The sequence below is a fragment of the Poecilia reticulata genome, linkage group LG20 (genome assembly GCF_000633615.1).
Source record: "Poecilia reticulata strain Guanapo linkage group LG20, Guppy_female_1.0+MT, whole genome shotgun sequence".
NCBI classification, from domain to species: domain Eukaryota; kingdom Metazoa; phylum Chordata; class Actinopteri; order Cyprinodontiformes; family Poeciliidae; genus Poecilia; species Poecilia reticulata.
In genome coordinates, this window is record NC_024350.1 from 6,850,549 (window position 1) to 6,874,845 (window position 24,297).

Genomic DNA, 24,297 nt, shown 5'->3' on the forward strand with positions numbered 1-24,297 from the left:
TTTGACTCCTTTTTGACTGTCAGAATAACAGTATTGTCCACAGAAGAACAGAGTCCATGAGGTTAAGCTTTGTACGGTACAAGTTGTGGTAACCTCAGTTAGACTCTGGTTGGCGTCACTTTGATTCCTTGTGATGTCTTCCTCTCATTCTGGCGTGTAATGAAGCCACTTCTTGACAGTTTTACTGCGGTCCTCAAGAGTCAGCTTTTGGTCAAACTACAGAGCAACGGCTGAAAAGTGAGGAAGGTGCCGGTTAGAAAGATGATAAACATTTGAAAGGTTCTGAAAGACATTGAAAGATTAAACAGTGTACTGGTTACAGGTTTGAGAACAAATACCAACCATATAGTTCCCCATGTACACTCACTGTTAATTTTTATCTTAATCTTTCATTATATTTATCAATGTTTACGTATACAATTACATTTACCTAAGAAGCTGCAGACTAGTGTAGGATTTATGATTCTGCACTCATGTTAAAATGAGGGAATCGATATTTAAAATAAAGGCTGTTTATCAAAAAACCTAAAGATAAAACTCAAACAGGCAGTGAGAATTGTTATGAACAAGTAAGAAAATGTACAGACAGGAATCGGCACCGACTATCTAGTGCTTAATTTAAAACGTGATAACCCCGCTCAGTAATAAAATGCTCTGACCCAGAGCTCGGATGAGGTGGAGAAGGGGTGCGGCAAAACAACATACATTGATTCAACATTGATCAGATGTTTCTTAGACATCCACATTTCAGTCATTAGATTTCAACCACAAAACAGCATTGATTCAATGACACAGTTTCACTTGGCTAGAGCTGGATGGTTGTTTGATGGTTGATCCACCATCATTTGTCGACTTCAACCAAAAATCAACAATTCCAACTATAATTCAACGTTGATTTAACATTGTGTGCTATCTGGGCAATTATATGCATTTGTTTGATTATCCCAATGATGTTGTATATTATTATATTCGTTGTTTCCAAGAAAAGTTTAAACTCCTGTGGCTGCATTAAATTATGCTAAAAAAAATTGTGTTAAAAATTAGATGCGTTTGATGTGTGTGTGAAAAGGTAAGCGACCTAATCATTTGGGCGATAGAAAATATATGGCATTTTTTTTCTGCACCTACAGTGGTTGTCTTGTAGGTGGAACTATATTGAGCACTATAAAGTTGCTCATATGCAAATAAACTATCAGTTTCACACACAGAAAGCACCTTCTGTGTAGCTGTCCACTGTAGTGGCCACTATGTATGAAAGGTCAAATTCTATCTGGACACTGAGGGGTTAAAACTAACAACCAATTGCTACGTAAAGTTAGGTAGTTTCTAAAGACGACCAGAAACATTGCTTCAAAGTAAAAGCTTTTAGCAAGTCTTCTACAGCCGATATTGTCTCTCTAGTGCTTTATTTTCCTACAACCGATGCTTCTAATTCGGTTTCGATACTTTGTTTTGAAACAACGTGTTTTAGAAGCTCCAATCGATTCTCTGACACGGGAGCGTGTGCCGCGGCTTTTATTTTGAAGTGTAGCGCCGAATTTCCTGTCCGCGTTGAGCTGCTGCAGTGTGAGCAGACTCAGCCGCAACATCAGCCCAGGGCTGCCGCTGCGGTGAGATCCTCCTCCGGGGAGCTAGCAGCGCTGACGGCGCACTCTGGATCCACCTGCCGCTGGATGAAGCTACTTCCTTGGGCTCCTCGATCTGAAGGCCCGCTGGTAGATGGATGGATAGCTAACCCGGTGGACGGTGGTGACCTGCCCCTCGCTGCCTCTCTGCGGTCTGATCGCGGGCAGACGTGGACGGGGTGAGGACCGGAATGGTGAATTAAAATTCTTCTTAACTGATCGAAGGACTGATCGAGTTTTCCACTCGTCTATGGGCTGATTTTTATTAATGTTTTTGTTATTGGTGGTGGAAGCTGAACTACATGTCTGATCGGAGCGGGAGGAGAATGCAGCGCGGCGGGTGTGTGACTGCAGGTGGATGGCCAACCTGACCGTCTCAGCCGCCGTCCCCCCCCCCTCCAGATCGGCTGGCAGCAGCCGCCGCCTCGGCGCTGGCTTCACCCGGATCAGTGAAAAGGACGAAAATAACCCAGACTTGAATCGGAGGAAAATAAACAGTTAAAAGTCGGAGCCATGCTTCCAGGGGTCGGGGTTTTCGGCACCAGCCTGACTGCCCGGGTGATCATCCCGCTGCTGAAGAACGAAGGCTTCGCCGTGAAGGCGCTGTGGGGCCGGACGCAGGAGGAGGCGGAGGAGCTGGCCAAGGAGATGAACGTGCCCTTCTACACCAACCGGATCGACGACGTGCTGCTGCATCAGGACGTGGATCTGGTGTGCATCAACCTGCCGCCGCCTCTGACGCGGCAGATAGCTGTCAAAACGCTGGGTGAGTCCCGCTGGTGGATGCTGCGGCCCTGCTGCTGCATCCCAGCATCTTTGTTTGTGTTTGTCTCTGCTTCAGTCAAACATCAGATGTGACCTTGTGTTAATGAAAGTCATACCTGGACTCCTTCCAGCAGAAGCACACACACACACACACACACACACACACACACACACACACACACACACACACACACGCACGCACACACACACACACACACACACACGGCCCTCAGAGGGAGGCTGATCTAGTTAAAATGTGGAGCAGTGCAGCTTATTCTGGAGATCACATTCACCGAGATGAATGAACGGTGGCGGCGTCCCTGGAGCCGCTCTGCACACACAGGCTTTATTCACCGCTGCAGCCTGGCAGCAGAGCTCAGCTGGAAGCTCCGATAGGTCAGCATAGGTCAGCTCTGTGACTGGAAACATTGAAGTTCTCTACTGCTGCACACCTACAGCAAGAAGCGGAGAACAGGAAGTGACATCGCAGCATCGGTGCTCACTAACAGAGGGCACAGTTCTTCCTGTCTCTCACTTAGCTGCTGAATCGATTTGACTTTAGCAGATGTCAGGTCTTTCCGTTTTAATAACCTTATGGTCATTTGAAAGAGAAGCACCCATTGCAGTTTTCTGGCCGAAAAAAGACAGACTTGCCAATTCTGATTTTGGCCGATACCAATTTTTTCTTTCTTGCCTGAATATTTGCTAAATATACAAAGTGGCTAATTTGGCAACAGTCTGTTGATTAACAGCACATGTGCAGATGTAACGACTGTCAGTTTAGCCATCCAACCATCTAGGCCTTAATAGAAAAGGTTTCATGACAGGATTTGGAGTGTGTGTATGTGTGTATGGCAGCAGAAAGACCAGTGTCACCCAGGACATCTTTGTGTCAGAGTGTGTCACAGATGAGCTGTATCCAATGGATATGCGTCCCGGCTCGGCTCGGCTCGGCTCGGCTCGGCCCGGCCTGCGTGCCATTCTTCTGCTCTTTCCTCTCGGCTCGTTTCCTCACGGCTTCATTGTGTGAGCGCCGCCTGTTCCTTCCCACCCTCCCCTCTTCCTCATCAGCCAGCCCAGGCCTGGTCCAGTTCTGCTTGCTCTCTGCTGGGCCGACCAGTACGAACCACAGTTTGGTCCTTTGGGCCAAGAAATGCTTTTTGAAGCGAAACCTGTAAAAACCGAGTTAGAGTAAAAGCTGGCAGTGATGGCCTCTTGCTCCGGCTCTGACATGGAATCCATCTGGATCGCTGTCAGCTGACCACTGGAACATCAGCATCGGCCTCTCGGATCAGCACGCTTGTCGTTTTCTGACTTCCTGCCCCCAGCAGGCTGTGAGACAAGAAGCTGGCTTTCATAAACATCATCAGGCTTCCTAATCAGAGAAATGTGACCTTGGATCAGAAGCTTGATTAGCCTATTAGCTTGTGTTCATGTCCAGCAGAGCTACCAGGATATTTACTCTGGTCTGCGCTGGTTTCACCCACAGATCCTTCAGATTTTGTCACTTTACGTCTAGATCTGCTGCAATAACAAGCAATAAATTGATTAATCGAATGATAAATTAAAACAAACTCAGTCATTTTCATAATGATTTATCGTTTCTCTTTAACAACTAGATGATAAAAGTCTTCAGTCTGGTGCTTTGGTCTTAACTAGCGCTTGTTTTGAAGGACAGTTTTGTTTACAGAGACTTCATAATTCATTTTATTCATTTTTGTTTTGGATATTTAAAATATCTTCCAGTTCCAGTGTTAAATGTTCTTTAGAATTTAAATCTTGATATTTGAGAATGTGTTCTTGCATTATTATGCCATGATTACCATTCTATTAGTTGAAAATGGTATCAAAACAATAATATTGATTATCGCAATAACTACTGGGACAATGTGTTGTCCAGAAACATTAGCCATCGTGACAGACCCCTTTAGTGTTGGTCCGTCATATAAAACCCTGAAGGTGTTTTTGTGTAAAATAACAAAAATCTGAAAGTGGGATGAATATTTTTGATATGGCCGATCAGTTTGAGTCGCAGCCAGGTTTGTTGTGTAATTAAGAAAACGAGAACAGCAGTGATGAGTTAGTGGAACATTTCAGCAGTTGTTCTGGTTCCACCTGAGCTCAGAACCAGTCGGTCTTGCTGGGCAGCATCTCTCCGTGCTCCAGCCAGTTTTCCTTTTCTTTCACCTCCTCGTGTTTCCTTTTCTCACTACAGCAGCATTCCTGAGGCGCTGCTGTCACTCAGGCTTTTATCTCAGCAGCAGGAGTAGTAGAGGACCTCACGCTGTCTGCTACACACACACACACACACACACACACACACACACACTCACTCTGATTTGCCATGTAGGACAGGCCCGTGACGGCCTGGGGGATCCCTCAGACCCAGTTTGTTGTAAGGAAGGTGTGATTTCTCAAGGCTTACAACAAGGTTTCCCCCAGGAAACTTGCTAAGCCTGGCGGTCATTCATCTAGCGGCCCGCCGTGTTTTTGAGTTAACAAATGTTTAAAGTTAATAGGAAATTTTTAAATATTTCCTATTTAAAAATAGGAAATATTTTTAAATAGGAAAAATATTTTCCTATTTACACATCATTACCGGCATGTAATAATGTAATAATAACAAAACAGGCATTGTGCAAATTGTACTGCTATCTATAATAATATCTTTAACAGACTGATAACATATGAAGAGGCTAAATAATGCAAAGAGCCAAAATAAAACCTCTCAACATTGCCAAAAAAATTCAAGTATAAAACTTAAGATTCAAAGGCAAATACAGGATCCATTACAATAAACAAATCCAAAGTTACTAGCTGATTACTGCTAGCTATGAGTGGCTGTTTCTGACTGAGTGGAGTAATTATGCAGAACAGGGAGGAGATCGATTCTTTTTTTATAGATCATTTGTCTCATGTTAGGACAGCGAAAGTTTTAATACGTATGTAAAATGTATTTTTTTTTTAAGTTAGATGCTGCAGCTTTAAGCAGAGGTTTGGTGTGAGAGTCACTACCAGGTGGAGCAGAAGCGGCGCTCCGTCTGTCAAATATTACTACCTGTAGCGCGTAGCAGCGGTTCAATAGCGAGATCAGAACCAGCGTCTTAAATCGCAGCTCGAAGACTTAAATAATTTTGCGGGTTATTTGTTTAGCTTTCTGACCGTCATGCTAATCCGGGTGAGTGTTTGTAGCTGTACACTGCTTTACCTGCTATCTGATCCTCCGTATGTCTTTTTTACTGCAGTGAGCCTCGATGTAGCCAAACTTCGTCAAGTATGGCATTGTTTTTATGCCATATTAGATTCGTCGTGTTGATGCATTTTGACCTGCTTCACCCCACGTGCTTCAATTTTCCGCCGCAACACGCAAACTTCCCCATTCACTCAGTGCGTTATAGTTCCACATCGCTTAGGATTTGTTGCTTCGCGTTTGCGCAGTGTGAAGGAAAGAGGAGACCAGCTGCACAGGCAGGCTGCGAAATGAGAAGCAGGTGATCGGTTTGTGTGATCGGCAACAAGAGGCCGTGATCGTCCATCACCGATCATACACTTTTTCACAGAAATCGGCCAATTATGATCGGTGGCCGATTGACCTCTAATCTGAAGTCAATCACTGATTGGTGAAAATATCAAACTTTGCTATTTTTGTGTTGTCCCACTTCATTTAAGTAATGTTTTGTTCAGTTTATCTGAGATTCTCACAGTGGAACCTAACATAAACAGTACAGCATCCTGGTACTTGGGTAGAAACTTAAAAAAAGATATGTGTTACATAGTCTAGCTATATTTTATTAAAGCAGAAAAGCAAAACATAATTGTTTCTTCAAAACATTAAATATTACTGATAAAATAATTTTCCTTTTCAACCTTTTCCTGCATTCATTCGTAGCAGAGAAGAACGAAGTGTTGTTGGTTTGAAACTTTGCATCTCGATCTCAGATCAACAGAACCCTGTTATCATGTCTGTGAAACACGCTAGCTTCTGTCAGCTCTATATACAGGAGCTTTACTCACCCTCTTTAAGTTTCTCACAAACATGGTGGCGTTAGCCTGTAGCATTAGCCCAGCTAGCCTGTGTCATCCGTTGGCATTTCCTTGTTTCCCGCCCTTCTGCCTCATAGGGAAAGTATTTCCAAACAATGCTTTTGTTTGCCTTGTCGGTTAAAGAGGGTCACATATAATTTTTTTTCTGGTTGTACTCGCCATTCTAGTAGAGTTAAAAACTTAATTAGGAGGGTAAGGAGCTGAATCTTTCTGGTATTGCTAGAGAAAGTCCAGCTGCCTGGGCAAATGTTGCTAAGTACAACAAAAGTTGCAAATGAGCAACTTTTGTTCAGTTTTATCTCAAAGAAGCTGCAAAGGAGAACGGTTCCAAAGATCCGGCTGGTACTGTAACCCTGCAACACGTCATCAATACCTCACCAAATGGTGTCAAATGATCTGAAACTGAAAATTAATATTTCTCCTTTTAAGCAGAAGTAGTTCAGGGTTTGTGTAGTTAAAGTAAACTTATACTTCACACCACATGGAGCTGTTGAATTATCACGCAGATGTTCTGGTTTGATAACTCCTCGGTTCGCGACCTACTTCCTCTTAGAGGCATCAAACGGCCGTAAAAAAAGCTCCTCAAGTGTCCTCACTTCAACGTGGACACCATGCAGCTTTAATGCTCCGGTAAGTGGAGGAAAGTTCTGGGCGTCTGAGCGTAGAAAATCCACTTCAGGAGAAACATAGATTATTTAGCTCTTTAGAAAGGCTGGGCTGTGAGATGTGGCCGAAAGCTCAGGGGACTAAAGACACCCTAAGGAACTGACTGACTGGATTTACTCTCTGACAAACGGCTTTATTAGGTGGACATTACACACCGGGCTGTTTTGGTGATTTTAATGCAGCAGCCTTTGGGAATGTGAGAGCTGCACTGAAATGCAACCCACTGCAGAGTTTCAGGTGCTCTCCCTGCCTGCCTCTTTGTGCGTTTGTGGGAGGCAGGATGTGGTGAGAGAAACCCTGCAGCTCAACTCTGTGTGACCGCTGGACTCCTCCAGCAACAGGAAGCGTCACTTTAAGGCAGCTCTGGTGTGAAACTGTTGGTGCCTCCAAAGTGCACCAGACTGCGTCGTAACATGAGATGGACATGTCAGAGGGAGATGGCGGCGGCGTTCTGCGTCAGTAGGGAGCATCAGGCCGAGTCTGTGTGGAGACATGCGTTGGAAAGCTATCTCTGTCTTAATCAAAGTGCATCAGATGTGATTCTGAGCTCCCCCATGTGAGAGGCAGAGCGTATCAGGTGTCTGGTCAGTGTGTGTCTGCATCATCTCAGAATAGCCTGGTAGCAGGACAGGCAGTCTGGGAGCAACCCTCCTGTCTGCACTGAACAACAACACATCACGGCCTGCAGCTTTACTAACTCAGCATTCTAACTCCTTGAATCAATAAGGGTTCCTTGATTGTCACATAAATATCAATACCTGACAAAGAGAATGTAAATGAGTCCAAAAAAGAAAAGATTTAATCAAAGGGAAAGGAGTTTTCCAAGCCAGCCTGACCCAATCTAAGAAGGTTATTGTCTCCTTGTTTGCTTTAGTGGAATTCATTCCCCTGCCTTCCTTTGGTCTGACCTACAGTCATGAAGTTGCCTTAAAAGAACCTCTGTGGCAACATGAAATGGGCTTAACTACACATTACATACCAATATAAAGGAAATCAAGGACAGATTAGAAACGGGCTGGACTTATGGCATCAACGACTCATCCAGGAGATCAGAACAGAATCCAGAACATCTGGAGCACTGCAGGCCTCACTGCCTTCAGCCAAAGGTCACATTGAATCCAGAGTTTCTAAACAGTTAAACTATAATTGAATCATTTCTAATTAGTGTGAGCTGAACTCGGAACTGGTTCTTCGGAACATTGACATTGCACAACAGTACAGCCAGACATTGACCTTTAAATGTTTACCGACCTAACTTTGTGACCTCTGACCAGTTGAATGAAAAACAAATGAACTCTGAACTGTAACTATGGATGATGTCATGGTTGCCTAACTCATGTTCCCTTTTCATCAGCCAGAGTGGAGAGCAGAACAGACATACAAGTAGAACTGTTGATTTGATGGAGCAGATTGTAAGGTTAATAAAAGGGTGTGCGTCTCTCAGCTGGAACTTGATTAGCTTTGTGATGAAGAACTCCTTCCTGCACTGATTCAACACCTGCTGACACCGTTAAACAAGCCGGTTTAAGGCGTCAGCTGCAGATCATGCCAATACTATATGCATACCAATTTTTACCTTGAACATTTTGACTCCTTCTTTACACACTACCTTGTGTTGCTCACGCATAAATCAAACTAAAATGTGTTGACGTTTGTGCCCATAACGTTACAAGACGTGGGAAAGTTCACTTTGGTAAATCGGTGTTTACGGCTCTTTTATTAGAGAGTCATGATGATGTGAGATCTCGTCACTACAGAGTAAACAGCACATGACCCGGGTGTTATTTCTGTTAATGCTGACATGAGCTGGTTCATCAGGGCTCTGATGAGCTTTCAGACACCTGCCTGCTCTGACTGGCCACCCAGCGGCATGCAGCTATTTATAACCAGTCTGCAAAGGGCAAGCCGGCATCATCATAAATACATGTTCCACCTCTGATGCTCTTATGCAAGCTCGCTTCAGAGCAGGGATGGGCTGTTTGGCAACCAGGCCCATTTGTTTAAAGGGACAGTGATGCCAAAATCATGCAGATTATGCAAAAATTTACATAAATTGGATTGGTGGAAGACACTAATACAATCTTTTATTATTTGTTTCCTGTAGATCTGTTCTGTAAAATCTGCTCCACCAAACAGCTCCAGCCAGTTGGGGCAAAAGTCAAAGGTCATTATGGGGTGTTCTGAAGTGCCTAGTATTGGCACATTAACAATCAGCCTTTTGTTTGCCTCGACAGCTGTAGGGTGGGGTGTCTGTAAATTGGGTTTCCTTTTCAGAGATGCCATCAGTGTTGATGAATTTGGTACTGAGAGGTGTGGAGGTTGTTTGAACAGGTTTCCTTTGAACCAATTCAGATCAGTTTTGGCCTGTCTTATGAGGAAACTGCTGCTGCAGAAAAAGATTCCTAGAGCATGACATCTCCAGCTCTTTGCTTCACAGCTCTTTTTCCTGGAAAGCTGTATGCTGAAGCCGAACATGTCCACTGCTCTGGAATCCAGATGAATTTTAGGCTCGTCTCTCCACTGAACATTGTTCTAGAAATCCTGCTGGTTGTCTAGGCTCTGTCCAGCAAACTTCAGTCTGGCCTTTATTATTTTTCTTAGCAGTAGTTACCTCCTTGCACACATCCCATGAAAGCTAATATTGGACAATCTGTTCAAGATTAGAAAGACATCCACCTCTATAGCAGCAGTTAGTGTCTCCTGTAGGTTCTGTATTGACATTTTAGGATATTTAGAGTCTTGCTGTTGCAACTTGCAGCAAGTTGTATGTTTCAAATCTATGCATGTTTGCCGTTTTTCCTGAATGTCCTCTACTTGCAGACTGTGTCAAACTTATATAGGATTCATTTAGGATCTTATGGTGCTACTGTCTTCTTTCAGAAAGTGTTAGGTTCTTTGGATCTCAACATGGTGTCCACTCACTCTTCACTGGTTAGGAGCACATTCAGCATGTCAGTGTAAAGAACCCTGCTAAACTCTGTTAAGGAAACTACTCAGGTATATTGCTTTAGTTCAACACATCAGGTGTAAATTAAATCGATGTGAGGAAACCCAACTCCTGATGAAAGCCTTTGTCAGACTCTTTGCAGCATTTCTGGCCTCAGACATGACTGAATAGAATCTGGTTTTATTAGAAGAAAGGCTCCTTTCTTCTGATGTTGACTTCTGTTCAGTTTGTTGGCTAAATAGATTCAGGACCTTTGGGTTTTAGTAGATTCCGACCGATTTAAGCCCAGTCAGATCAACGCCCTCCGTAATGGCAAGCCAGCCAGGAGAATTGGTCTGATAGAGTGCTGTGCTGCCATTCCCATGCCTTCTCCTTTCAGCGTTTTTAGCACAAGGTTCCCATTGCTTCTCGTCTGTGTTCCCCCAAACGCCCATTAAGATGCTAATGATGGCCTGGGAGCGTGTGGGTCGGTGCAAGTCTGGGAGAGACAGGAGGGGACGGGTATATGGTGCAGAGCGGAGAGAAGGCTTGTCATCCTGTGAAATCGCTTTTGTGTTTGAGTTGAATGGCTGGATTGGGGGGAGTTTCTCTTAGTACACTGCCACACTGCGCTTGACAAGTGAGTATCCCTGAAGAACCCATCTCTTCAGAGAGCCAGGGGGATCTCTGTGGAGGTTCATTCCAAACGAACTTGGATTGGAAGCTTTGGATGGAGGATCACATTGTGGTGGTAAATTCCAGGGCCACGCAGAGGGCAAGCTTTTCAAACGGGATTTAATCAGACGCCGGCTTCTAGTATGAAATAATTCTGCATCATTAGGCAGACGTGTGAAGAAAGATTTTGCATCTCTCTGAGCAAACTCAATTGAAGGAAAGCGACTATTTACTTTCAGGGATTTTCGAGGGTCAGTGCTTTTATTTGGGCAGAAAAACAACAGAACAGAAAAGGAGGAAGAGAAATTTGTCATCAAAGATCCTTAGCTCAGGGATTTCCCAGTGACGTCCTGATGTCCTAATATGTGATCAAAACTCACAGTGAGTGCGAGCGCGCGCGTGTGTGTGTGTGTGTGTGTGTGTGTGCGCGTGTGTGTGTGTGTGTGTGTGTGTGTGCGTGTGCATGCATGTGTGTATAGGGATCATTTTCAGTTTGTCATGCATTGCACGTGACAGAAAACAAAGACTGCCCTAATGGTTGTGTAAGTGTATACCATGTGGTCATTGTTGTGAAATATGGTTGTAAAGGAAATCATTCGTCATTAGACAGTGGGGGGCATAACAAGCGCTTGTGATATTAAAAAAAGACACATTCCTTCCATTTCAAGGCATTTCTTGTAGTGCTTCCTGGTTGCAGTCAGCATGTGACTTCATCCAGCTTGTACGGCAGTTTTTAGGGACGCAAAAATGTGAATGTATGGACTGATAAATAATATTAACATTGCTGTAGCCAATAAAGGATATTTATTGATACTATATTCCCTATCCTTTTAACGCCATGAAAATATGTCCACACCATTGACATTGTTTCTTTTCTTCACCTAAACACTCTACAGTACTGTATTGCATCGCTATCAATATCAGATGACCATTACCAGACCATTCCTATCCCAAAACACACACAAATGGCCACGAGATGGAAATATCCATCAATTATTAATGTCTTCCTAATTTTACTGATTAAACATTGATCAGTAACATCAGAGATAGGACTTTGATTTTCATCATCCGACGGTGCCGTTAATACCAAAATATCTCACCTCACTCTAGCCCAGTGGTTCTTAACCTGGGTTCGATCGAACCTCAGGGGTTCGGTGGAGCCTCTGCCGCAGAGGTAAAGACACACTTGTGTAAAGTCGTGATGACGCCCCGCTTTGCCATCACTTGCTGCAGAGGATCACGTTACATTGCTTAGCCAATCAGAGCTGCGGAGGAGAACTGATTGAAGGAGCTCCACTCTCAGCATGGATTTGAACTTGTGTCTTTAATTACTTCAGCAAAACTCACCGTTTTTACCAAATTCTAGTCTAAATCTGCTCCTTAGTTGCATCTTTTCGGGGTTGCTACTGCCTCTAGTGGCGTGGGGGTGGTAACACAACTAATATAATTACATTACCACATCAGAATACCGCAAAGTATTTTGTGTGTCGGCCGGGGTGGGGGGAAGGGGGAGATAAGAAGGGTTCGGTGAATGCGCATATGAAACTGTGGGGTTCGGTACCTCAAAAAAGGTTAAGAACCACTGCTCTAGCTAGTAGGTATAAAAGCAGGTGCCGCATTTTGGCTTACACTGTGTTAGCTTGTTGTACCTATTTCCAGAACTCTTATTTTGAAGTGTCAAAAGAATTAGTCTTTGAGATGCCAGTTGATTAAAAAAAGAGTACTTGTTATGCTGGCTGATAACACTTATTTCTAAATGTGGACCACTAAATAAAAAAACGTGACACGTGATGTGATATTTGTACTCGCTGTGAGAATATAACTGGCTAACTGTTAGCCGCTAACAAAGCTAAAGTAGAACTGTCCTTTTGCGCTAAAGGACTTTTTCAGTTTTTCTTATTATCATTTCTGCTTGAGAAATTATGATAATTATGGTAAGGTGGAGGGCTTGGTGGGAAATAAAAATGTCCTTAGCTTCCAAATATTATTATTTAATAAAACATTATTATTATTATTATTATTATTATTATTATTATTATTATTATTATTATTATTATTTAATAGTATTAAATAATAATAATCTAGAATTGAGCCAGTGATGGTGGGAGCATGTTGGAGTAGCTCTGTACTTTTGAATTTGAAATATGGTCTTTTTTTACATTTCTTGGACAAATGAGTAGAATTTTTGAGTTTATGTGGTTCAACTTATATATAGTCTTTTTATGAAAAAAAATCATATTAATTTAAACATAACAGAGCATTTGGCTGAACCAACACGAAAGTGGTACAGTTAATACCAAGTGGTTGCATCAGCTTAAACACACCTCCCTGTCTGTCTGTGGAGTTAGGAAATCACTTGTGTAATTATCTTGCACAAACACACCACGTCCTGTCCACCTCCGCCTGCCACACCTCTCGTCTCTCTTTGAATGGTTTTTACTGACTGCTGCTCCCAGACATCCCCAGTTCTTTCCTATTAGACCAGACCTGCTCCAATCGGTTTTTCAAGAATCGGCCTGACTGTCCTTGCTAATTGGCCTGCAGGGGATGGAGGACAAGTGGCAGCTACAGACATCAGAGAGGACAGACGTATTGAAGCCGTCAGTCAGAGCCTCTTTTTGTTTTTTCTCCTTTCTGCCACCGGTTCCGTCACTTTTTCACCTACAAGTTTATTTCCTTTGATAAAGCAGGAAGAAACAGCAGAACGCTGATAATTACTGACGAGCTGCAGATGAAATCATCGTATTTCTAAAGCAGGAAGTGAGGCCTTGGTGTACCACAGTGAAGTGTTTCTCACTTCCTGTTATGTTGATGGTGGCTGTGACCTCTGCGTGCGATACTGAAGGTTCTTCTGATCACTTCCTGCTTTCAACACTCTGTGTGTAATGGCTGTTCACTCCGAGGGAAGGAAGTCAGGAGGAGATGCTTTTGTTTAGTGGGCAGCCATCTTTTTCCATATACAGATCTTTGCAAAAAATACTCATAATGAACTTTTTCAGTTGATGACCTCAATTTCCACCCTATAGTAGAACCCCAGTATGCTAACCAGATGGTAGCAAATCACAGCCACCCGCGAATGGCTGAAATTCTACAAGACTTGAGACTTCCTTTAAAAATGCTTATAACTGCTAAGAGTTCAAACACCAAATATATCTGGGTATGCATTAATACGCAATGGAAACCATCTTAGCTTTACCATGCAAGTTAACATCTATAGTTTTTATCATCTCCACTCTTGGGGGTACAACCAATCAGCAACAAGGAAACTATATGTCATTGCTGGATTGGCTGCCTTGCAAACACCAGCTACCAGAATTGCGTGTAGGTATAACGACTTTCAAATATGTATTTTATTCATAAATTTTTTACATTTTCTCCAAAGAAATCTGCTTTCCACGGAAGAAACTGCGAATAATTAAACATGTGAATACTGGACCGTGAATAGGCTGGAGTCTGATGTAGGCTAGATTTTATGGGATGGACCAACACAACGTAAAGCATCATTTTGACGAGGAAGGAGAGGATAAATGGTTACGAATTTGTTTTAACAAATCGTATATCTGAAAAGCAGATATGTGGAAGAAGGTCTAAGCTGGACAAACAGGGCAAAGTTTAAGGTCTAGGTATGCATTTTCTATGGTAAAAATACTTTCAGCTGCTATCTTAGCAAGAAGTGGTTCTGCAAAGCGTTGACCCATATATTTGTCTTGTAGAAACCACACCGGTGGAGAAAGCTGGGTTTTATTGGGTGTAATTTCAACAATTCGTCTTCTTAAAGAGACAGTAATTCAGATGGCTTGGGCACCAACTTTTAATCCTACATCTACCGAGTCCATTCAGTAGACTTCTATCGGGTTCCACCATATAATATGACGTAGAACTGAACATTTTAAATACAGTTTTCATTAAGAATCAGTTATAAATTCCTAATGGTGAGCCAGAAATAAACCAAAGTGAGTCAGTTTTACACAAATCAGCTCATCTGTCCCGTCCAGATGAACTCGTAAAGATGCAAATAAGTGTTTGCATGCAGAGTATTTATACTCGGCTATTTAAAGACGCACTGGAAACATGTATGAATGTTTCCAGTGCGGTATGAACAGGTATGAATGGCTGTTGCATAAAGTTTTACAATCAGTTGCGTTATCTCCACTATTCTTGGCCGTGTTCTGCAGAGAGTGATGCTCAGTCAGCATTAGCAGGTAACAGTGGTTTCTTTGGCTGTGTGTGTTCTCCTCACGGCTGTCAGCAGGAGTACTTTGCATTTTGTATCTTGCCGATCTCCTAAGCATACAGCCGTTATCACACTGACCTATAAAAGCAGGCTGGACCGACCTGAGGGGTCAGGGATTCGCCGTCTCAGCCTGTCATATTCCATCTGAAGGAGACATGCAGTCAAAAGTTAACGGAGGCCACTTTAGTTGGTTTATGTAACACCGCTGTTGATGTCTTATGTTGGTGGCTCAGACCGCCGGCCCTTCAGACAGAGCTGCCTCACGCCTCAGCGGTCACATTGTTAGAGGGTGCTGCTTCCAGCAAACAGTGTGTGTAGAGATGGGAGACATTGTTTCCCCCTAGCTATGATACCAGTGACCACTGGGAACACACTTCACATTTTTATGAGCCGTGTTTGTCACGTTGATGAGTGTGACATCTTCTCTCTTGCTGCAGGCACTGTTTTCTGCTCAATATGGTCTAATAATCAAGAGTTTAAATTTTTTTTATATGTCTGGCATTTCTTTACAGTGTTTACAAAACAATATAATCTTGGACATATTGTGACCTAAGTTTTTGTGGGTTGCACTCAGTAATGCTAACCATATTAAGCCTGCTGTAATGAGAGGTAATTAGGGAGGCAACGATGCAAACATTTTTTGTCAATAACGATGTAAATACGACATAAATGCTGCTTTTATGGCTGATAACTAATATTTACTGATATCATACATTGTACTTTCAACACAGTTTAACAGTGATCATACTGTCTGCATTGCCACTCTACTTCTGCTACGCTTCCCAGAATCCTGCACTGCACATGCCGATCAAATGCCACTTGACCATCCGTCCATCCAAAATACATAAACAAATGTTCACAAGATTAAATTCGACATCGCTTTGCAATATTGGCCCAGTTTTACTTATCGGACCCATACCATATGTTAAAAAATGACTAACATCGGCTGACACAGATGAAGCTGACATATTGTGCATCCCTAGTGCTAATTCATAATGTTTTAAAGTTATAGTGTCAGCACTGCAATGATTTTTTTTCAATTAGTAGTATTAGTTAAATCCTGTTTAACTGCAGGGCTGTGTAACACCGACTGCTCTCCATCACTCACACATAGTGATGTCTAGTTATTAGTCATTACACAATATTTGATGACTGATCTTAACAGAAAGGCTTTTAAAATCTTGCTACAAGAAACCTCAATTTCTAAATCACACAGGGAGTACTGCTGTTGTTATTGTTGTTGGTGGTTTTTAATGTGAAATCAAAATCAGATGTTTAGAAAATCTATCATCAAAAAGTGACCAGATTCTCTGATTGGTGCTTCTTTGAGTAGAAATTACCAAAAATACTTGCTTCTATTTCTAAGGAACAAAAAAAAAAAGAACGTACAAATTTTTAGAAATACTATAAAAATAATTTATTTCAGACTCTGTTCCCGAATTATGATACTTCACTGGCAGTTCTCACAGAGTTTACTTGAATAAAGAAAATCCAAAATTGCCAGTCACATTTAAAAGAAGAGTGTTAATTCTGACCTCATGGTCTGACTGTTTTAGTTTTCTTTCTGCCATGTTGATTCTTTAGGGGTCTTTTTAAACCAGCTGACTTTTCTGTCTGAACTGCCAACTGTCGGTAATAAGCTTACAAGTTGACTCCTTAATGTGCTGCGAGTCATGGGTTCCATAAAAGAGCTGTGTATGGGGAACTTTAGAAGTGTGTGTAGTTGTGTGCAAGAAAAAAGTGACCTACTTTAAAGTGATAAGTGTTAGCTCACTGCGGCTCATTAGCATCCTGAGCCTCCTCTCCTGTGCTACCTCCTAGCATCTCATCTCTCAGTAGCTTCATCAGACACAGATTCCCTTGATTGCTCCGACGGCATCTGCCAGAAAAAGATAGAACACATCATGTGCTTTTATTTTTAAAGTCCTTACTCCCTGTTCAGACCAATTAACAAAGCTAATGATGACTACAGACATACTGCAGAATTAGCGTCTTACGTTAGCATTTATAGCAGCTAGCATTACGAAATCAGCCGCCTCTATATCCGTATACTGGGAGAATGTGGATTACCTGAACTCTGAGACTTCCAAGCGGCTTTCGACATTTTACAAATTAAGCCTGTTTCATAACAAATGGAGATTGGAATGGCAAAAAGGGGAAAACAGAGCAACTTTCCTGAAAGTCATTCCACTTTCCTGTTATCCACCAAAAGTCTATCTCTCTTTCACAGCCTGGATGAACCGTAGACTTGTCTTAACATGTTGAAAATAGTGTCCTTTTAATTAAGATGCGTCAGATATTTCTGTGCTGCCTTTGACATTAAAACATCTCCCTAACACTGAATCTTCTAGACTTTGTAACAGCACAAACCTGGTAGCGCCGTGTATTCTTGTTAAGTTTTTACCTTTTTGCTAAGCAGCCTGTCACCAATTAGACCAATTAAGCTTAAAAAAATATGTTGAACCTTATCTCAACCCATTCATAATTATTTAATGGGTCAAGAAAAATATTTTAAATCATAGCATTGTTTATAACCAACTTACAGCTTATTGGCAGTCACACCAGCCCTGTTCAGTCCGCTTTAATCAAACTCTGGTCCGTTTGCCATTTGGTTTCCATGTCTTCTTCTTCTTCTTCTTTTTTGTTTTATGGCGGTTGGCAAACAACTTTAAGGTGCATTACCGCCACCTTCCAGGTTGGAGTATGGATCAGAAGCTCATAGCCTTCTCATAATACCCGTTCTTCTAAGAAAATTAAAAATACTATCAAAAACTACATCCCCTGATGATCTCTGAAACAACTCTCTAATATCTAACTTGTTTTTATTTCTACTTAACTCTCTAAGTAGTATCTCTCTTTCCTGTACATATTTGTTGCATTCTAAGAAAATATGTTGTACTGTTTCTAATTCTCCACAATGACTACAACAACCTGTATTATGTTTATTAATTAACTATTTAATCCTGTGTCCAAACCTTATTCTAGAAATAACATCTTCTTCACTTTTACTTCTGTTATCTTTCCTACATTCCCCAACTTTTATTTGGATATTATAATAAAACCTCACTTTCTCTCCTCTGTCCCACTGTTCTTGCCATTTTCCCTTGATATATTCCTTTATAATATTCTTTATCTCATTTTTACTTATCTTAATATTCAAATCAACAATTTCCTTTCTTGAGGCACTCTTAGCAAAACTATCTGCCAACTCATTTCCTACCATGCCAATGTGGGCAGGAATCCAAACTAATTTAACCTGAGAGCCCTGATTTTTAATCCTGGAAATTAAGTAAATTATATCCAATATAATATCTTGCCTTGATTCTGAATTTACCTCTTGGATACTAATTAATGCACTGCTAGAATCTCAGGAAATTAAAAACTTTCTTTTTTCCATTTCCTCAACCCATTCTAAAGCCATTAATATTGCCATTAGCTCACCTGTATGCACTGTCAATTTATCATTTATTCTTTTACTTTTCATAAAGTTTAAATCTGGAGCATAAATGATATACCTACTTGATTATTTACCAATTTTGAGGCATCTGTGTATATTTGAATATATTCTGAATATTCTTTTTTAATACAATTTTCCACTTCATTCTTTACCAATTCTCTTCCCTTTTCCAATAATTTTAAATCAACTTCAGCCTGTTCACAAACCCATAACGGAATGACAGGAGTAACAACCACAGGACTAATTAGAAATTTATCAATCCCAATATCATATATTTTATTTAAAAAAATCCATCCAAAACTATTAATTTGCTTCTTTTCTTTTTCTTGACAACGTTATAATGTCATACATGGAGGGTGAGCTTCATTATGTCCTTTATTATTTGCCCAGTAAGTCAAGGCTAATTGTTCCCTCCTGAGCTCTAGCAGCATCTCACCCATCTCAACCTGTAGAGCTGAAACTGGAGTTGATTTCCTCGCTCTGCAGCAAAGGTTTTCATGTCGTTTTGTTCAGTGGTTCTTGATGCAGCGCCCCCACAGCTAAACTGCTCAAAGGATACCATTGAGTGCATTGTGAAAGCGAATCGGACCAAATGAAAATGTAACAAATGTTACAATTTTTGTTACCAATTGAACTGAGTCTACCGGACTATCAGTTGTAAAAACATTGAATCTTTTTTCTTTCTTGTGAAATATGCTTTTAACTTTTTAAAAAAATAACTCTTTGTTACACACAGCTAATGATCTTTGTCCTTTTAGTCTAATTTAGCCTGCACAAAACTGTCACTTAGAAGCATTTCCTGTGAAACAAAGAACCAGTTTCAGTACCTGCTTATATCTTCTGACCGCCTCTACGGATGTGATAAGAAGGACAGTCTGTTTGAAAAATAGCCAACCCTCAGCATACATTTTCTTTACTTTATCCTACCTTTCAAGCTGCATGGATTGACCTTGTAGTCATGCCTTTGTAATTAACTAGCTGGGTGGCCCACAAAGACACGTGAACACCGCAGCAATTTATTAATGTGTCAGCAACACAAAACCGATCTTTAAATCACATGAATGTGGCATTTACACGCGCTAAAACCTGAAGTGCCTCTGGACGGCTTTCCTGGTTTCCCTGCACCCCGACGAAAGCAGCTGTAGACCGCTCTGATGATAAAATGCAAATGTCACAGGGAGGGTGTGAGATGGTTCTTTGTGAGGCTGCAGACAGATCCATCAGCAGTAGCACTGGCTCAGCTGTTTGTGAGCTACCAGGGCTGCTGCTTGTGCATGTGTCAGAATGATTAGAGAGGAGATGGGAAGCAGCTCAGTCCAGCAGTTAATCAGACCCAAGAGGATCATGAGCAGCGGGGGACTGCAGATGTAAGGCTTCAAAGACGCACACATCCATCTACTTTTATTATTTATTTATTTGCATGAAAGCACTTTACAAAGAGGTAATCTGTGGATACCATCAGTATCTACGTGGTGTGATTGGGCTTGGACAGGACCCTTTGTTTGGCTATAATGCATGCCAAACAAGCCACTCTGGTACTGAGGTTAATTGTGGTATTTAGACACATTGTGGAACGCTAACCTCTTTACATTAGCTGAGGGTTAGAGCAGGCTGAGTGAGGCTAATGCTCCCCATTATTCATGATTCTGATATACGCTAATGGACCTGGAGCTACATTACACACAGTGTACACACTGCAATGCTGTCCTGTCACCATCACAGTATGTTAGCTGTCCTTCATGTGGTAGCTTTTTGTTTCAGATCCAAAAAATCTCTTTTGAATGGTAGAGTATGTGTTTTGTGGTATAGAAACATAAAGATATTTTATAGAACAATGCAATTTATTTCTGAAGTCAATCCATAGCAAAAACGGTTTAACTAATCCTAGCATACTTGTCAGGAGCGCTACACTTTAGCTATGTTAGCTAAGTTTGAATGACATGTTAGAATAATTCCTAGGACGACATTATGAACCAGAATGAAAGACAGTAATTTTCAGAGTTTCTTAAGAAAAATGCATTTTTGTAATTGTAATTAAAACACAGTTTAATAACTACCAATTAGTCACGATTGACCACAAAGCTAGTGCCCACTAGCATCGCATCTTTAGCTAAAACTGCTGTTTTGTGATGGTTTCTTTCTTATCTTAAAATTAAAAACTTCCAGACCCCAATTAATTATTTTGTTATTTTTTATCCAGTAGCCCATTTATCTAATATTAAGGAATCTAGTAATTAGTATCTAACTTAAATAATAAAGAGTATGCAACAAGTTTTCCTTATTTAGCTACAAAGAGCATTCATCAACTCTGCGAGTTTAATCCCAAATTGCATGCCGATTTCATATCAGCATAGTGGTACTATGATAAAGTTATATTGACCTGTAGTCATATGTAGCATCTGTATTGCAAAAATGTTTGCCTTTTCTTCCCAACAATCCCTGTTTTGTAATTGCTTTATGGTAGATTAGATTTAGGATAACTGACACTGTCTTGTCTCTACCTTTACCGTATGTTTTGTTGAAGCTATAACAGACATGTTTTTTTTACAACACATACTCTATGTTGTGGCTTAGAAATGTTATTATTTTATTACTATTTTTAACCAAACTTGTGTGTTCTTTATTTGTGTTTTTATTCTTATACATTTTGTTGCTCATGTTCTGAGACTATTAGTATTAGTAGGTAGAGTAACTGATTAAATGTAAGTCTGAGTTACACTCTTATTGAGGTTTAGCTAACACACATCTAATTCCAGAGCTTCGGTGAGGAAACATGTTTCATGATTTTTCAGATCTTTTAATCCTGCTGCGTTGCTGTCTGGTCTACGAGCTCAGTCAGCACACATCTGATCCATGCAAACCTGCTACTGAAATACAGACAATTTCCAAATATACACTGACCATCACTCCTTGTTTTTGGGGAGCTGAGAGCAGAGACACAATATATAGGCCAAGGTTATAAACCTCTGCTGAATGTGATATGTAACCTTTATGTCCTCAAGTGATTCTACTTATTAAAGTCACTCCATTTAAATCAGCTTTAATCTCTGACAACCCTTTATCACATGGTCGATACACTCAAAGCAAATTCGCCCAGCAGTCCAGCCTTTCATAACCCATTGGATAAAAAGCCACGTATTAAACACATTGCTGCATCGTGTAAAAAAAGTAACAACTTGTAGTCCAGAAATTATAGTATTGCTCTATTTCTGGGAAACGTGGAAAATCCACAATTAATTCGCATATCTGAAATATTCAAAAATAAATATAACATGGGAAGCTGAAATATCTGGCATTAGGACCACCTTTAGAATTAGACACATTCTAGTGAAAAAAACAATAAAACAAAAAAACTAATAAACCAGCACTGAATCATTTCATACTGTACACAGATTCTTTTAAAACACATTTTGTGATTCATGGAACTTTTAATCAAGTTGTGAAAACAAAAGATTTGTCTTTTTCTCTTTTTTTCATATAGTGGCTCATTTCCTGAGCTGGTATGGCTATTACTGCAGAAGTCTTCAACCGTTAGTACAATATTTTTAAGTCTGTTGCAGGCATTAAATTCTCATTCATGTAAATTAAATTTGGACTCTCTTTGTGACTATAATAATAATAATTAATAATAAGGATATTTTGTAATAAGATCCCCAACTTTAATAGAAAACAGTGTCATAAGAAAAATAAACTGAGGTATTCAGAATCAATCGGCTGCTAGCTTCAAACTAAGGAAGGAATTCAACAGTTCAGCTTAGTAAATCCTTGCTAATCAGCCAGACATAGGAAACCTTCCTCGAGGCTTGTATTACTGTAATTTTTTACTTTTTGGTGTCTCTTCTTTCCCCTTCCTGACCTCCTCCCTGCTGGAGCACATACACGACGCAGCGTGCCAGATGGTTAGTCCTGCTGACCTGTTCTCCTAGCTTTTCTATTTCTAGCATAACCAGGCAAAGAGGTCTATTGTTTACACTGTTGGCATTAAGCTTAATCCACCAGCTTCCTCTACGTAGTGAATTCCAGCTGTTCCCACCGGACCACATTACTGTAGAGATACACTGGATGTATGCAGATGTTACCTTGATTTGTTGTCCTGAAACAATCAGAACGCATTTAACTTTTAAAACTTTTAAAACATATCTAAAACATTTTACTTTTAAGGAGTTCCTTCACCGCAGCTAAAGCGTAATCACCCTTCTTCATCTCTAGACCGTGGCCTATTTGTGTGTGTTGCTGTGAACACTGGTACTCAGCGTTATAAACCCTGAGTCATGCAGAGAGGCCCAGACGCTGAGCTTGGCAGTGAGCCGGGAGGAGCAGTGGAGTGTGGAGGCTTGGCGTTCAGTTGTAATGATGCATCCACTCGCCCCTGGCCAGAGTTCCTGCCCGTGTTGGGCCATTTCTTTCTGCTGTTGTCCAACCTAAAGCATCCCAGGACTTGAGAAACTAATCGGTCCATTTACAAATGGCAGTTAAGACAGTTTTAATCAAAGATACTTTAACTTACATCATTGCTGTTGAGGATGTCTTGTAGTTCTGCGTACTAATGGACCACATCTCACTCCCACAGCGGTGCAGTCACCACCTTAAATTTATTCTTGGAACAAATCTCCTTTTGGTCATAGAGGACTTAACTTACCTTCAAGTATTCTCAGTCTTTTGTTCTTTCCATGACTACCTGGACTTTAAAGTCTAAGCTTGGCGAACTTAATCTGTTAAGAACAATCAAATCAAAAGCTTACAGCAGAAGATAACTCTGAGGAATGCACACTGGGAGTTTGGTTATATCTGTTGACTTGTGTCAATTGGCACCATCGACAGTGAAGGAGAACAGATTCTAGAAGGGTCACTGGATGATGGCCGTTGCAGCGGAGGGTCCCAAACACAAACTACTGGTGACCATAGTTTAACTGGAGCAATACTGGCATATTTTATCAGGTGTCCTATATGTTGTTGATCTCTGCTGCCCTCCTGTCACTAATGCCACCCAGAACATAACTGTGCAAAGGAGAAACCCGTTGTTTGGCTTGTCTAGAGGTGCTGTCAACTCCCCTGGGCTTAAAACCATTGATATACATGAGTAGTAAAAATCTTGGTAACACTTTTTTTGAAGGGGTGTGCATAAGACTGGCATGACACAGTCATAAAATGACATAACACCTGTTATGAACATAAAGAAGTCTTTATAAATGGTTATGGCTGTTCTCATGAAGTGTCATTCAGTAAATGATGACACTTTTAATGCAAAGTTGCACTAAACGTTGCACCAAATGTCCATTAAAAGTGTCAACTTTGCATTATTTGGTAAATAATGACACTTTTAATGCAAGGTTGCATTAAAACTTGCATTTAAGGTCCATTAAAAGTGTCAGCATGGATGTGGGACATTTATATTCTCGCACACCTTTCATACAAAACCCAGGCCACCAGGGGAGACCCATCCCACTTCAGTATATGTCACTCTCCTTCCAGCCAGGGTTTTCCTCACCTCCCTCCATCCTCCATTTTGCTTTTAGGTCACGGAGACAGCGCCACACCTTTCTGCAGACAGCCTCCTCTGTAGACAAAGTTGTAACAATTTACATCCAGGAGTTTTTAGCCATTTGACGATCTTTGTAGTTATTTAGTAAAGAATCATACAAATGTTTTGCTCCTCGCGTATGGATACAAAAGACGGATACTGGAAGCAGGCTAGTTGAATCGAGACATGAACATTGCTGTCCGGGTGCGTTTCAGCATAAAGCACGGCAACAAACTTCATGAAACACTGCACAGAGCTCTGTCGAAATAGTTTGGCACACTTGTCCTCCTCTACTGTCGAAAAGAGGAGGAATCCTCCTTGTCAACGAGATGATGCATTTTTTGTCACTCAACTACGTCAGAGAGGGCTGATTTCGACACTTTG

General features: G+C 41.1%; 1 protein-coding gene and 1 long non-coding RNA gene across 3 annotated transcripts in view; one reads left to right on the top strand and one right to left on the bottom strand.

Annotated features, from left to right (window-relative positions):
* Positions 1–857: 857 nt before the first annotated feature.
* Positions 858–24,297, top strand: part of gfod1 (glucose-fructose oxidoreductase domain containing 1) — a 28,963-nt gene continuing 5,523 nt past the window's right edge. Inside the window, exons 1-2 of one of the 2 annotated variants that reach the window (XM_008438442.2) lie at positions 858–1,819; positions 1,919–2,391. In XM_008438442.2, the coding sequence (XP_008436664.1) occupies positions 2,139–2,391 (253 nt within the window). In that variant the 5' untranslated portion in view covers positions 858–1,819; positions 1,919–2,138. The remainder of the gene's footprint in view (positions 1,820–1,918; positions 2,392–24,297) is intronic. The other variant, XM_008438444.2, reaches the window with a different exon arrangement.
* Positions 6,221–17,518, bottom strand: LOC103482339 (uncharacterized). The gene is made up of 3 exons (XR_536437.2): positions 17,479–17,518; positions 16,685–16,814; positions 6,221–7,580 (listed from the first exon to the last, which is right to left on the bottom strand). It is a non-coding gene; the product is annotated as an uncharacterized LOC103482339 (long non-coding RNA).